Raw genomic sequence first — 12392 nt, forward strand, 5'->3', positions numbered from 1 at the left:
TAAATAAATAAATATTTCAACAAAAAAAAAAGAAAGCTACTCCTCATCTCCAGCCAGCTGTGACCATGCGGGGAGGTGGCCTGGTGACTCCAGGCTTCCTGGTTTTATTTAAGAGAAATCTCATTAAATAAATGTAAACAAATAAATAAATTTAAACATCTTCTGGTATGTAAATGTAGCCTCAATTCTTAAAGTTCTTTTCTTCTGAAATCAATTTTATTGAGGCATGATTTACATAGAAGGAAATGTCCCCTAAGTGCACGGTTTGATGAGTTTTGAGGAATGTATACATTCAGCAGTCAGCCCTCCATATCTGCGGGTCACATCCGAGGATTCCACACCTGAGGATTCAACCAGCTGCAGACTGATTGACTGCATGGATGCAGAACATGCAGAGATTGAGGGCCCACTGTACCTTGCCATTTTACATAAGGGACTTGAGCATACTCAGATTTGGGTATCTCCCGCGGATACTGAGGGATGACTGTACCTTCATGTAATTGTAACTCCACTCAAGATCTAGAACATTCCCACCTCCCCAGTAAGTTCCCTTGTCCTTTTGCAATCAATCCTCCCCTACACCCGGGCAGCCACGGATCTGCTTTATGTCACTACGATGAGTTTGCCTCCAGAGCTTCACTAGACAGAATTGTGCAGTGTGTACTCTTTGGTGTGTGGCTTCTTCCACTCAGCATAATGTTTCTGAGATTCATTCACGTTGCTTGTCTCAGTAATTCATTCCCTTTTATTTCTGAGTAGTTGTTCCATCGTAGAGATGTACCTCCATTTATTTAGCCGGTGGCCAGTTGATGGACATTTGGGTTGTCTCCAGTTTGAAGCTATTATAAACAAGGCAGCTATGAGTATTCTTGTACAAGTCTTTGTGAAAACATATAATTTCATTTCACTTGAGTACCTAGAAGCAGGAAGGCTGTGTCACTGTGCTGACCAGACAGAATGTCTTTGAGGACCAGTTCAAGCATGGTCATCTCTGATCTGACCCAGCCACCTCTTTTTACAAATGGAGAGAACCACAGAGCCGGAGCTAGAGTCAGAAATCAGGGCTCCTGAGTCCCAGCCCAGAACACTTTCCATTGGACCACACTGCCTCCTGCCTGGGGCCTGAGCACTTTCTTACAACCTTAGGATTAACTGCTTTTCTAGGGCAGAAAAAAAAAAAAAATGGCCCACATTTGAAGTAGGTCCAGCCCAACTACTAACCCTCTCTGCCCCCATGTTCCTGGAGGGGGCACCCCTTCCCTTATGTGGTACAAAACAAACCTCCCGCCCACACACGCCTCCCTTCTAAAAGCTCCCATGATACCTCTCAGATTTTTCCTGAAACACTCTGAAGAGAAAGTGAGGCTAGGATTAATTTTCTTCTTGCATTGGTAGGGTCCTGAGGAACCATCTGATTTTGGGGGGGTCTCCAAATACATGCTATGTCTTTGCACATGGTCACCACACAATTACCTAAATTAGTTGAAGCCCAGAGGCCTTGGGCTATGAGGAAGATAATGCAGTTCGTTATGCTAATTTCTATTTGTATTTGAGATGTCCTGGGGATTCAGTGAGCGTTGGCTTCCAGAGGATCCAAGGAGCTCTTGGGCTCAAGAACACTAACTGTGGCTACACCCAGTTAGCACCCTCTGGCCTCTCTCTAAGGCAGCCTCGGTCTGAGCTGCCACTGGAACACCTGCAACAGGAACCAGCAACAGAACTGCTGCCCTTACTCTAAGCGGAGAAGGTGGGCCCAGCGCTCCTGGGTGCCTCTCATCCCTTCTCTGTATGTACCATACCTCACCCTCTTTTCTCCCTGGGTTACTGACCCTCCCCTTTTCTTCCTCCTTTGGATCTGAAGGTGAGAAGAAGGCATGGTTTATTTTAGCCCATACGTAGTCTGCCTGTGTTCTCTGGAGAGGGCCCATTGGAAGTGGGTGGGGGGGGAAGAAACTGCCTGCTTTTAGTCTCAATGTAGAAGCTAAAAAAGATATACCAGACTTAAATATTTCTTTTTAAATTGAAACACCTGATCCTTGGGTCATTTGAAGGAGAATGGTCTTAACATCAAGGTCAAATGGGATCCTTTTTTGGTACAACCAGAAATTGCTTAAAATCAGATGAAATTTTCATCTTCATATTTGAATTGTACATTTCTTGCCAGCTTTTTATTTTCCCTAGAGTTTTCAGTCACCTTTCTTTTCCTTGTTGATAAAAGAATAATGTGCCTTTACCATATCCTCAAGTTTTTCAACGCTACTACTCATGAAATTGACTGTAATTCTACCTTTTATTCCTACAGACAATTCCCTGGAGCCCTTCATTTTCTTGCTCTGATGGGGCTCAACCAGATGTTGTAATGCCTTTAGCACAGCTGTCATTCTGGGACTTCCCTTCTTTGCTCTCCTGGGATAGAACCATTGTTTTCCAGAGTTCGTGGCTTTATCTTTTTTCTTTTTTTCTTTTTTGCCCCTCATTTAACAGAATTACATCTTCAAGTAACGTTCTAAGAAAGGATACATGGGGGAAAAGCAGAATTTCTGCCCTGTTATGTCTGAAAATGTTTTTATTCTGCTTTCAAACGTAATTGTATTTTAGCTAAGTAAAAAATTCTCTGTTCAACTAAGAAGGAGCTGGTGTGGTCCAGTAGAGAGCACTTGGCTATGACTCAGGACCTCTGTGTTCCAGCTCTAGCTCTGGCACTATGTATGCTTCTCTCCACGTGTAAAATGATGTGGTTGGATCAGATCACACGTGGTCAGCTTTGATCTGGCCCTCAAAGACATTCTGTGTGGCCAGCACAGTGACCCAGTCATCCGTCTCCTAGGTATTTACCCATGAAATGAAAATATATGTCCATACAAAGACGTGTACAAGAACAGTTGTAGCTGCTTTATTCAGTTGTAGCTGCTATTATTTATAATAGCCCTAAACTGGAAACAAGCCAGATGTCCATCAACTGGTGAATGGATAAATAAATGGTGGTGCATCTATTATGTCTACACGTGGGTAATTTTCATTCATCCTGCTTTGCTCCTGGTAGGTCATTTCAATCTGAAGTCTCACTTTTCAGGTCAGGTACACAGGGAAAGCTGGGGCACCACCGTGGGAGCACACAGTAACTGTGTCGAGAAATGGTGTGCAGAAGACCCAAGGCTGGGGGCGGGGCGGGGCGGGGTGGGAGGGTGGGACCACAGAGGAAATTATGGCACTTCTGCTGACATGAGGCCTGAAGCATGGAAGGTGGTCACCAGACCTAGCCTGGGCCTGTGGTTGCCGAGAGACTGTCTACTCTGGAAGCATGACTGGGGCAGGACACCACCAGATGTCCCCACCCACAGGCCCTGCAGACAGACTCTGCAGCAGGAGCAGGAAAAAACAAATATAGCCAAGAGAAGCCTCCTTTCTCCTGCAATGGTCCTCCCGCGCTCCCTACTGGCAAAGCGTAGCATCACACTCAACGAGGAGAAATCTTCCAAGAGTCTAATCCTTTAGGGCACAGCAGGTACTCAAGGGTGAACTGGGACCTGAGAGGCAACAGATTGGTAACAAGGGCACTTTCTGAAAGCCATTTCTTGCCCTTTACTCTCTTTCTGTTCCTTCTTCTTTGCCTTCTGTTGTCACTTTGTGGTTGTAACAACTTCTTGAATTTTTCTGTGGGCACTAATTTTTTTCTCTTCCATTCCTGGGTTCATCATTGCTTCATCCGTAGTAAGTTTTTCTGTTTGTGTGTCTTGTTATTCTCCTTCATACTGCTGTTTTTCCTTATAAGTCTGAAAATCTTTACTGCTCATTCATATTTATTTAAAAAGAACGATGCTGACCATTCCAGCGGCACATGGGGTTTCTTCTACTGTGTTGTTAGTATGTCATTTTCACAGTGGGTCTCTTCCCTCAGCAGGAGGTCTGCCTGGGAACTCTGGGCTCATGGGTGGGGTGTGTGAGCTGGCAGGCTTCACTTCAGCGTGACTGAGCAGGAACAACCCATTGACAGGATGTACTCCCAAACACACAAGCAAAGGGGGCTTTGCACCAGAGTGGCCAACATCTAGCTTTCCCTAGATAGTCCTTCAGTGTCATTAGCCAAAAAGTTGATCATTTTCATCAGGGGATAAAAAATCAGGCACCATCTCTCAGACTGGTCAATGCCCATGGTATATCATTGTTACACATTTTTTTTGCTGTTGTTATATTCATTCTTTTGTTTTATTTTTAGATTGTACTTTGGTTGGTGGGTTTTACATTGTTACAAATTTTTAATTTTTATTTTCGAGATGAAGTTGCAGCTCACTGCAGTTTCTAATTCTCCACTTCACCCCCATCCTTCATTTTACTTGCCTGCTCTAAGCCCAGAGCCTCTCTGGTGGGTCTTAGGAGCAACTTACCCCTCACTTTTCTGCAGGCCTTGTCGAGTGAATTCTAGTTACGTAAGCTTTCCTCCACTTGGTTTCATTTGTTACCACCCTTCCATCTGTTTTCCACCTTCTAGAAATTTGTTGAAATCTCTCATCTGCTGATGAACTTTTTGGTTTGTTTTTTTGTCCACTGTCAAGGGTTTATACTTTTTTACACTCTAGTGAATGTCCATCATTTGAATTGGTAGCTTCTTCATAAACTTTATATGATCTATCTTGAGTCAATAAAACAGCCTTGCAAACAAGTCAAGATTTTACCAGACCAACAATTTCAAGAAGAAAAATAAAAAAAATTTTAAATAATTTTAAAATTGTAAAATAATCCTCAGAAACTCTTACCAAAATGCCAACTTTGAATTTTATCCCACTCCCTGGATCTAACTATTCAAAGAGAAAACATAGCCCAAACCTGACCTAGTTAACAGCTGGGATTGAAGGTCATTTGTCAGTTGGGGGTGGGGAGAGGGGCAGCCCTAGGGACAGAGAACTCAGCCCCTTGGTTGGGGGTGTGAACTGCTCACCCTGGAGCTTGGTGACCATCCCTGGTGGGCAGATGGGGCGGATGACGCAGCGGGCACAGGAGTTGGAGGCTGACGTGGCACAGAACATGCCAGGTCGACACTCGCAGACGCGGGAGGAGTTCCACATGCAGGGTGTCTTCTCCACGAGGTGGTCTGCGGGACAGAGAAGGGCCCTGAGGAAGGACTGGGATGGAGAGGGCAGGGGTCCAGAGAAGCCCCAGCAGGACAGAGACATATTTGCCCAGGAGCACATGCTCATTTGATGATTCCGTTGAGCAGATCTTTTGGTGCAGAAAATAATTATGCTGAGCGAAAGAAGGCAGACAAGAAAAGGTGTATATAGGGACTTCCCTGGCAGTCCAGTGGTTAGGACTCCGAGCTTCCACTGCAAGGGACACAAGTTCGATCCCTAGTCGGGGAACTAAGATCCCGCATGCCACGTGGCACGGCCAAAAAAAAAAAAAAAAAAAAAAGGAGTATATACTCTATGATTCTGTTTATAGGAAAAGCCAGAAAATGCAAATTATTCCATAGTGACAGAAAGCATAACTGTTTCCTAGGAATGGGAGCAGAGGCAGGGAGCGACGGGAGGGATGGTAAGGAACATGTGGAAAGCTTTGGGGGTGACGGACAGTTCACTGTCTTGACTGTGGTGATGGTTTCACAGCTACACACATATGACAAAACCTATCAAACTGCACACTTTAAAAGTGTGCATTTTATTGTATGTCAACTATATCTCAATAAAGCTATTAAAAGAAAAAATCCCCCCAAAATAAAATAAAATAAATTTTTAAATAAAGAAAATAATTCAGAGAACAGGAGTGAGTGGGCATGGATAGAGATGAACCAAGACTGGCCCTGACTGATAATTCTTTAAAACTGGGTGATAGTCCATAACCAGTCCTGATTCTCTCTACTTCTGAATATGTTTGAAATTTTCCATGATGAAAAGTGGGTTTTTTCAAAAATCAAAAAAAAATTGTTAGTGGTTTTGTAAAAGAAGAAGTATAATAATGCATTTATACATGTTTGGGGATATTCTACATGCTCTGATTACGGGTGAAAATAGAATGACTGTATCAGTAGTTTAGACAAATGTGATTCGCTCAATAAGGACATTTCTCAATTGGCGGGATACTTACAGGCTTAGAAGCCTTGCACGATAAAGATAAGGGACTGCACAGTGTCTTCCTGAAACCTCCCATTATTACTTATAATATGGTATTAACATAACCGAGTGTGTGCAAGGCAGTGTTCTTAGTGCTCTATCCAGATTAACCCGGTTTAACAACTCCCAGAACAGGTCTCTGAGAGAGGTCTATTATTCTGCGCATTTTACAGATGAGGAAACTGAGGCCCAGAGAGGTTAAGAAACTTGCTTGAGCTTATAAGCTCCCAAGCAGTAGAGGCAAGACTTGACCCCAGCCACTTGGGCTCCACTCCACAGGGTTGCAGGGCTTCAGTTATTCAAGTTGAAGGAATTCTTGGGCCCAGAGCCATCTCTTGTTTCCCCATCTGACACAGCAGCTGTGACATTATATTTTTCCAGGAATGGCCACAACAATAGCTCTGGGTCTGTCTGCTCTTCCAGAGCTCGGCCACTTACCCATCAAGAAGCATGGTCCCTGGTCGGGGAACTAAGATCCCACATGCCATGCGGCACGGCCAAAAAAAGGAAAAAAAAAGAAGGCTTTTTTTTTCCTTTCATGACTCAAGGGGGCCCTGTGACCGCCTCCACATGCAGAATGTAGTGGAAGTTACGCCGTGTAACTTCCGAGGCTGGGTCATAAAAATGGGTATGGTTTCTACACCCCACCCCACCCCACCTCAACTCATCTTTGAGTCCAGCACCCAGGACTTGAGGACGCCCGAAGCAGGCCATATAGAAGCCGACATGGAGAGGATCTGAGGGCCCAGCCCACAGCCACATCGACCCCAGACCCGAGAATGAAAAAGCTTTCAGATGATTCCAGCTCCAGGCTTCAAGTTTTCCAGCTGAGATCCCAGACGTCGTGGAACAGAGACCAGGTGTCCCCGCGGTGCTGGGTCTGAATTCTGTCCCACAGACTCCACGAGTACAGCGAATAGTTGCTTTTCATCACTCAGTTTTGAGAAAATTTGCTCTGTGACCTTAGTAATTGGAACAGTGACCCCAGCGACCACGAACGGAGTGTCCTTTCCCCAACTTGGCCTCCCTGGACTCCAATCCGTGTTGCTGCAGAGACAGAATCAGGCCTCCCGCCGGTGGTTGTGGCCACTGTGAGTGGGCCGGGGCTACAGCCATGGCAGCCCGAGGCCTGGGCAGCTGCTGGGACGTCACAGGGAGACTGGTGGCGCTGTGAGGCTGCGGGGAGCTGGCCGCAGGGGAAACTCTGGCAGGACGTCATCCCACCGTGCATATAGCAGTCAGTCTCTAAGTGCTTGTGCAGAGGCGCTTTAAGAGGCAGCACAGTGGAGTGATGAGCTCAGAACCCAGTGGCAGACTCCCTAGTTCAAATCCTGGCCCTGCCATTTGCGAGGGCTTGTGGCCCTTGGAAGCCCCCTGACTTCCCCGAGCCTCAGTTTCCTCTTCTGTAAAATGGGGGCAATCGCAATCCAGGCATCATAGGATACATACAAAAATAATGCGACAAGCTTGAAACAGGTAGGTGATCGACAAATATTTCCTTGCAGGAAAGACTGAGTGAATGGAAGCTCTCTGAAAAGGGGTCACAGCCATCAAAACCCACAATCGTGAGTAGGAGTCACTAGAAGCCAACTGCTCAAAAAACGCCAGCAAGGTGAACCAGGCTCCCAAGGGCTGAGCATCCGAGACCAAGCTCAAGGCTCCCACCCCCAGATTCTTGGCCGCTTGTCTAAGACCCCACCTGCTCCCTGGAAGGAGCCCCTGGAGGAGAAACAAGGCCCTTACCTCCTGAACAGCTCACACAGGCTGTGCAGCGACCGTCCCTGTCCAGGTAGTAGTCAGGGTCACACTGCTTCCTGCAGTCGGCAGACCCCTGAGGGCATGGCTGTTGCAGGGTCAGCCCTGGGAAAAGAAGCAGAGAAGCCTCAGGCCAGGCCACCTTGACAGAGGCCTCGCCCTCATCCTACCACCCCCCCCATTACTGAAGCCCCCCAGCTCCAGGGCCAGCTCCCAAACTCTGCACATGTCCATCAGTCCTTCAGAGGGAGTCCCGAGGTTCAGAGAGGGAAGGAACGTGTCTAAGGCCACACAGGAGAAGAGTGCTAACTGCCTCCTAACTGCCCCCACCCCCGCTTCCAGTCCCTCCCCTCTGCCAGAGCCCTCTCCCCAGTCTCACTGCTCTGTCACTGCCCTGCTCCAAACTTTGTTAGCCACTTTCCCTTTGAGTTCAGCAATGAGGCAAGAATGCCTACTAGCACAACTTCTATTGAGTTTGGTCCTGGGGATCATAGGCAATGCAATAAGGCAAGAAAAAGAAATAAAAGAGGTAAGGTTTAGAAAGGAAGATACCAAGTAGTTATGGAGAGATGATATCATTGAGTGCACAGATAATCCGAAGAGTCTGAAGATACATTATTAGAAGAAATAAGTGAGTTTCGCAAGGTAGTTGGATAGAATGTTATTATATCAAAATCAATTGAGCGTCTATATATTTCCATTGAACCACATGAAATTGCCATTTTGATAGTACAGAAACAGTCAAATACTGGCATTTCACATAGTTCAAAATAACACTAACAATAAAAAGTTAGAACGTGAAATATTAAAAAAGGTACCATTTACATCATCATCAGAAATACCAAATACTTAGAAATCTAACCAAAAGATGTAAATATTTCTACACAGACAATAATAAAACATTATTGAGAGAATTTAAAGAGGGCCTAAATAGGGGTGGGAGGGATAAATTAGGAGTTTGAGATGAACATATATATATATATGTTGGGATTAACATATATAACATATATGTTTGGGATTAACATATATAACATATATTTTATATATATACACTACTATATATAAAATAGATAATCAACAAGGACCTACTTACAGCACAGGGAACTCTATTCAATACACTGTTATAACCTATATGGGGAAAGAATCTGAAAAAGAATAGATATATGTATATGTAGAACCGAATCACTTTGCTGTACACCTGAAACTAACACAACATTGTAAATCAACTATACTCCAGTATAAAATAAAAATTTTTTAAATAAAAATAAAAAATAAAGAAGACCTAAATAAATGTAGAGCTATACCATATACTCAATAGTGCAGAGGTGGATTCTCTTCAAACTGATCTGTAGATTCAGTGCAATCCCAATTAAAATCCCAATAGGATATCTTATGAAATTTGAAAAGCTGATTCTAAAATTTATGTGGATATGCAAATTACCAAGAACAGCCAATACACTGTTGAAGACCAAAGTTGGAGTAGTTGCTTAAGCATCCAGACTTACTGAAAAACTATAGTAATTAGAGAGAATGATATTCACACGGAATACACAAAGAGACCAATGAATGGAATAGAGACTCCAGAATCCTGCCCATACATATATGGACCCTTGATTTACAACAAAGGTGGCATGTGAAACAGTGGGGAAAAGACAGTTTATTTGATAAATGGCGTGGGTTCAACTGAATTTTCATGGGGACTCTTTAAACAAAGGCAAAACAGCAATGACCCTAGAAAATAAAGGTAGGGTGTCATTGAGATTTCAGCGGAGGAAAAGCCTTACAAAGCAGAACATGAAAAGCGCTACTCATAAAGGAAAAGATGACACTGAAATTAAGAACGTCTCTTCATCAAAAGACACTGTAAAGGGCCTCCCTGGTGGCGCAGTGGTTGAGAGTCCGCCTGCCGATGCAGGGGATACGGGTTCGTGCCCCGGTCTGGGAGGATCCCATATGCCGCGGAGCGGCTGGGCCCGTGAGCCATGGCCACTGGGCCTGCGCGTCCGGAGCCTGTGCTCCGCAACGGGAGAGGCCACGACAGTGAGAGGCCCGCATACCGCAAGAAAAAAAAAAAAAAAAAGACACTGTAAAGAAGATGAGAAGGCAAGCCACAGGGTGGGAGAAGATGTCTTGAACACAACTATAGGACAAAGAATTACAAGAAGTCCTGCAAATCAATTTTTTAAAAAGAGAGAAATGAAAACATACATTCACATAAATGTTTTTCATTATAGCCCCGAAATGGAAACCACTCAAAAGTCCAAAAACTGTTTGGATGAACAAAGTGTGGTATCCCTATACAATGGAAGGCTATTGGGTAATAAACAGGAGTGAGCTGAGGACCCCAATTTGTCACCATGGGAACCAGGGGGGGCATCAAATTGACACCTGCAGAGGCTGGCCTGCTCTGCTGCATGTCCCAGCACCTGCCTCAGTGTCTTGCACCCAAAACGTGAAACGAATGAGTCCTTCCATCATCTACTCTGGCCCTCGAAGCCCTCAGCCCCAGAAGACCTGGAGACCCTCTTCTCCCCACACTGGGAAAGACCACAGCTCGGTGCCTGCCTGCCCTGACTGCCACACACAGTCGCCCAGCCATCGGACACCGTTTCCCTGGAGACAGCCCACAGCTTCTCTGGAGAACTTACCTGGATCTGGATTGAGCTTCCCCACGGAGGAGCTAGAGTGGGCAGCGATTTTAGAAGCATCTTCTGGGGTGAGGGGGTTGCCCCCTCCAAGAAGTGTGGTCCTGGCATCAGAGCTTGCTGGAGAAGTCAGGGTGGGCTTGGCCTGGGGGATGGTGCTGCTGGGAAGGAAGCGGGAGATGGGACTGGCAATTTTTCTGATGGGGCAAAGGGAGTCTGTGCTCAGGGATAACCGTTTCTATAGAGAATAGGTCCCCAGATGCTCTGCCCACAGCCTCTGGCAGGCCCACTGTCAGCTCCTGGGAGTAAGGGCTGTGTTTTCTAGGCCTTCTCGGTCTCCTGTGTGCTCAGGGCAGGCTGGGCACACAGTAGGGCCTCAAATGACTTGTGGGCTTGGCAGAGAGGCTCCCTGGGCTGAACTCCATCTTTACCCGCAGCCAGCAGTGCCCTGGACCTCCTATGGAGTGGGACAGCCCCACGCTAAGGTCAGCAGGATAGGAGGGGGCCGGGAGTCACCTGGCAGGGGCCTTGCAGTCCTGCGGGCTGGCGCTGCAGTTGGGGCTGGCCCCTGGGGAAGGCAGCTCACAGACAGTGTTCCTCTGCGCTGTGCCTGCAGGGAGGATGGTGATGCCTTCAGACTTGGTATTACAGAGCCAGAGGCTCCAAAATACACCTTTTACCACCGCAACCCAGGAAAACACAGTGGCCATCTGATGTTTGTGCCTGCTTAGCATCCGTTCCCTTTTGGGGTAAAGCCGTCCAATTTTCCCTGGAGAATTACACCTCCCAGTCTCAATGTCTGTGATAAGGGGCTGGGACCCCACTTCAGGCGTAGCCATGGGACCAGGCTGGACCAATCAATCCATCCCATTCCTCTGGCCATGATGGACTGGTTCAGGGGTGGGCACAGGACCCAAGACACGCCTATGAGATGCAATTTCAAGATTTTATTTTGGTTGTTGGAAATGTGGGAAGGAGAAGCTGTCTTTCCACTAGGGTTGGGTAGGAAGCAAGCCAGGAGCTGCTGGTAGGTATTTTACAGACAAACCAACACATAGGGTAGTAGAGATGATAGACGGGAAAAGACAGAGCTCCTGGATCCAGCCATGCCTTAAGCGCCACAAAACTATTCCCAGACACTTCAGTTACATGAGCCAAAAACATTGTAACTTGCAAGCCAAAGAGTACTGGAGACTACTGGGTGGAAGGAAAAGTGGAGAAGAAAACACATAGTGCTTTCAATCAAGTGGACTTGAGTTTGGAAGTTTTGGTAGAGGAGGGCATGAGCAATGCTGACTTATCGCATCCATCTGCACTGTGGTGGGGTGATAAGACCTGGGTGGGCATAAGGTTCAAACACCGGATCAGATACTCCCTGCTCTGTGGTCTTGAGCAATTAATTACCTGCCATCTCTGAACCTCAATTTCCTCACTTATAAAATGGGGCTAATACAGTCTTATGACGTCTGGAGAATTTCAGGGGAGAAAGCCTATGCAAGGTCTTAGTGTAAGGCTTAGCGATAAGCTTGATCTGGGACAGAAACTACTTTGCATTCTACAGCAGAAGAGACTGAGGTCCTGCGAGTTGCTCAGTGGGAAGTCCCACAGAGGAATCTAGAAGTTAGCCAGGCTTTCGCAGCCAAAGGTTGGAGCACTTCTAAAGCAGTGCTGTCCAATAAAATATGTCAATCACACGTCATCGTTTTAAATTTTCTAGTAGCCACATTTTAAAAAGTAAAAAAGAAACAAGTGAAATTAAGCAATATGTTTATTTAACCCAATATATCTAAACTATTATGCTAATAGGTAATCAACAAAAAAAATAATTAATGAGATGTTTTACTTTCTTTTCCTATACTAAGTATTTGAAATCCGGGGCATATTC

At 45.7% G+C, this 12392-nt stretch overlaps 1 protein-coding gene across 1 annotated transcript in view; it reads right to left on the reverse strand.

Moving 5' to 3' along the window:
* The window catches only part of TNFRSF8 (TNF receptor superfamily member 8), a gene marked incomplete at both ends in the record, with an annotated part of 64575 nt that overhangs the window by 17473 nt on the left and 34710 nt on the right, over positions 1-12392 (reverse strand). Inside the window, 4 exons of the mRNA XM_081215855.1 lie at positions 4937-5089; positions 7851-7967; positions 10511-10668; positions 11024-11117. Coding sequence (XP_081071981.1) covers positions 4937-5089; positions 7851-7967; positions 10511-10668; positions 11024-11117 — 522 coding nt within the window. The remainder of the gene's footprint in view (positions 1-4936; positions 5090-7850; positions 7968-10510; positions 10669-11023; positions 11118-12392) is intronic.

Source organism: Mesoplodon bidens (assembly GCF_964165515.1).
Source record: "Mesoplodon bidens genome assembly, chromosome: 2".
In the NCBI taxonomy this organism is placed as follows: Eukaryota; Metazoa; Chordata; class Mammalia; order Artiodactyla; family Ziphiidae; genus Mesoplodon; species Mesoplodon bidens.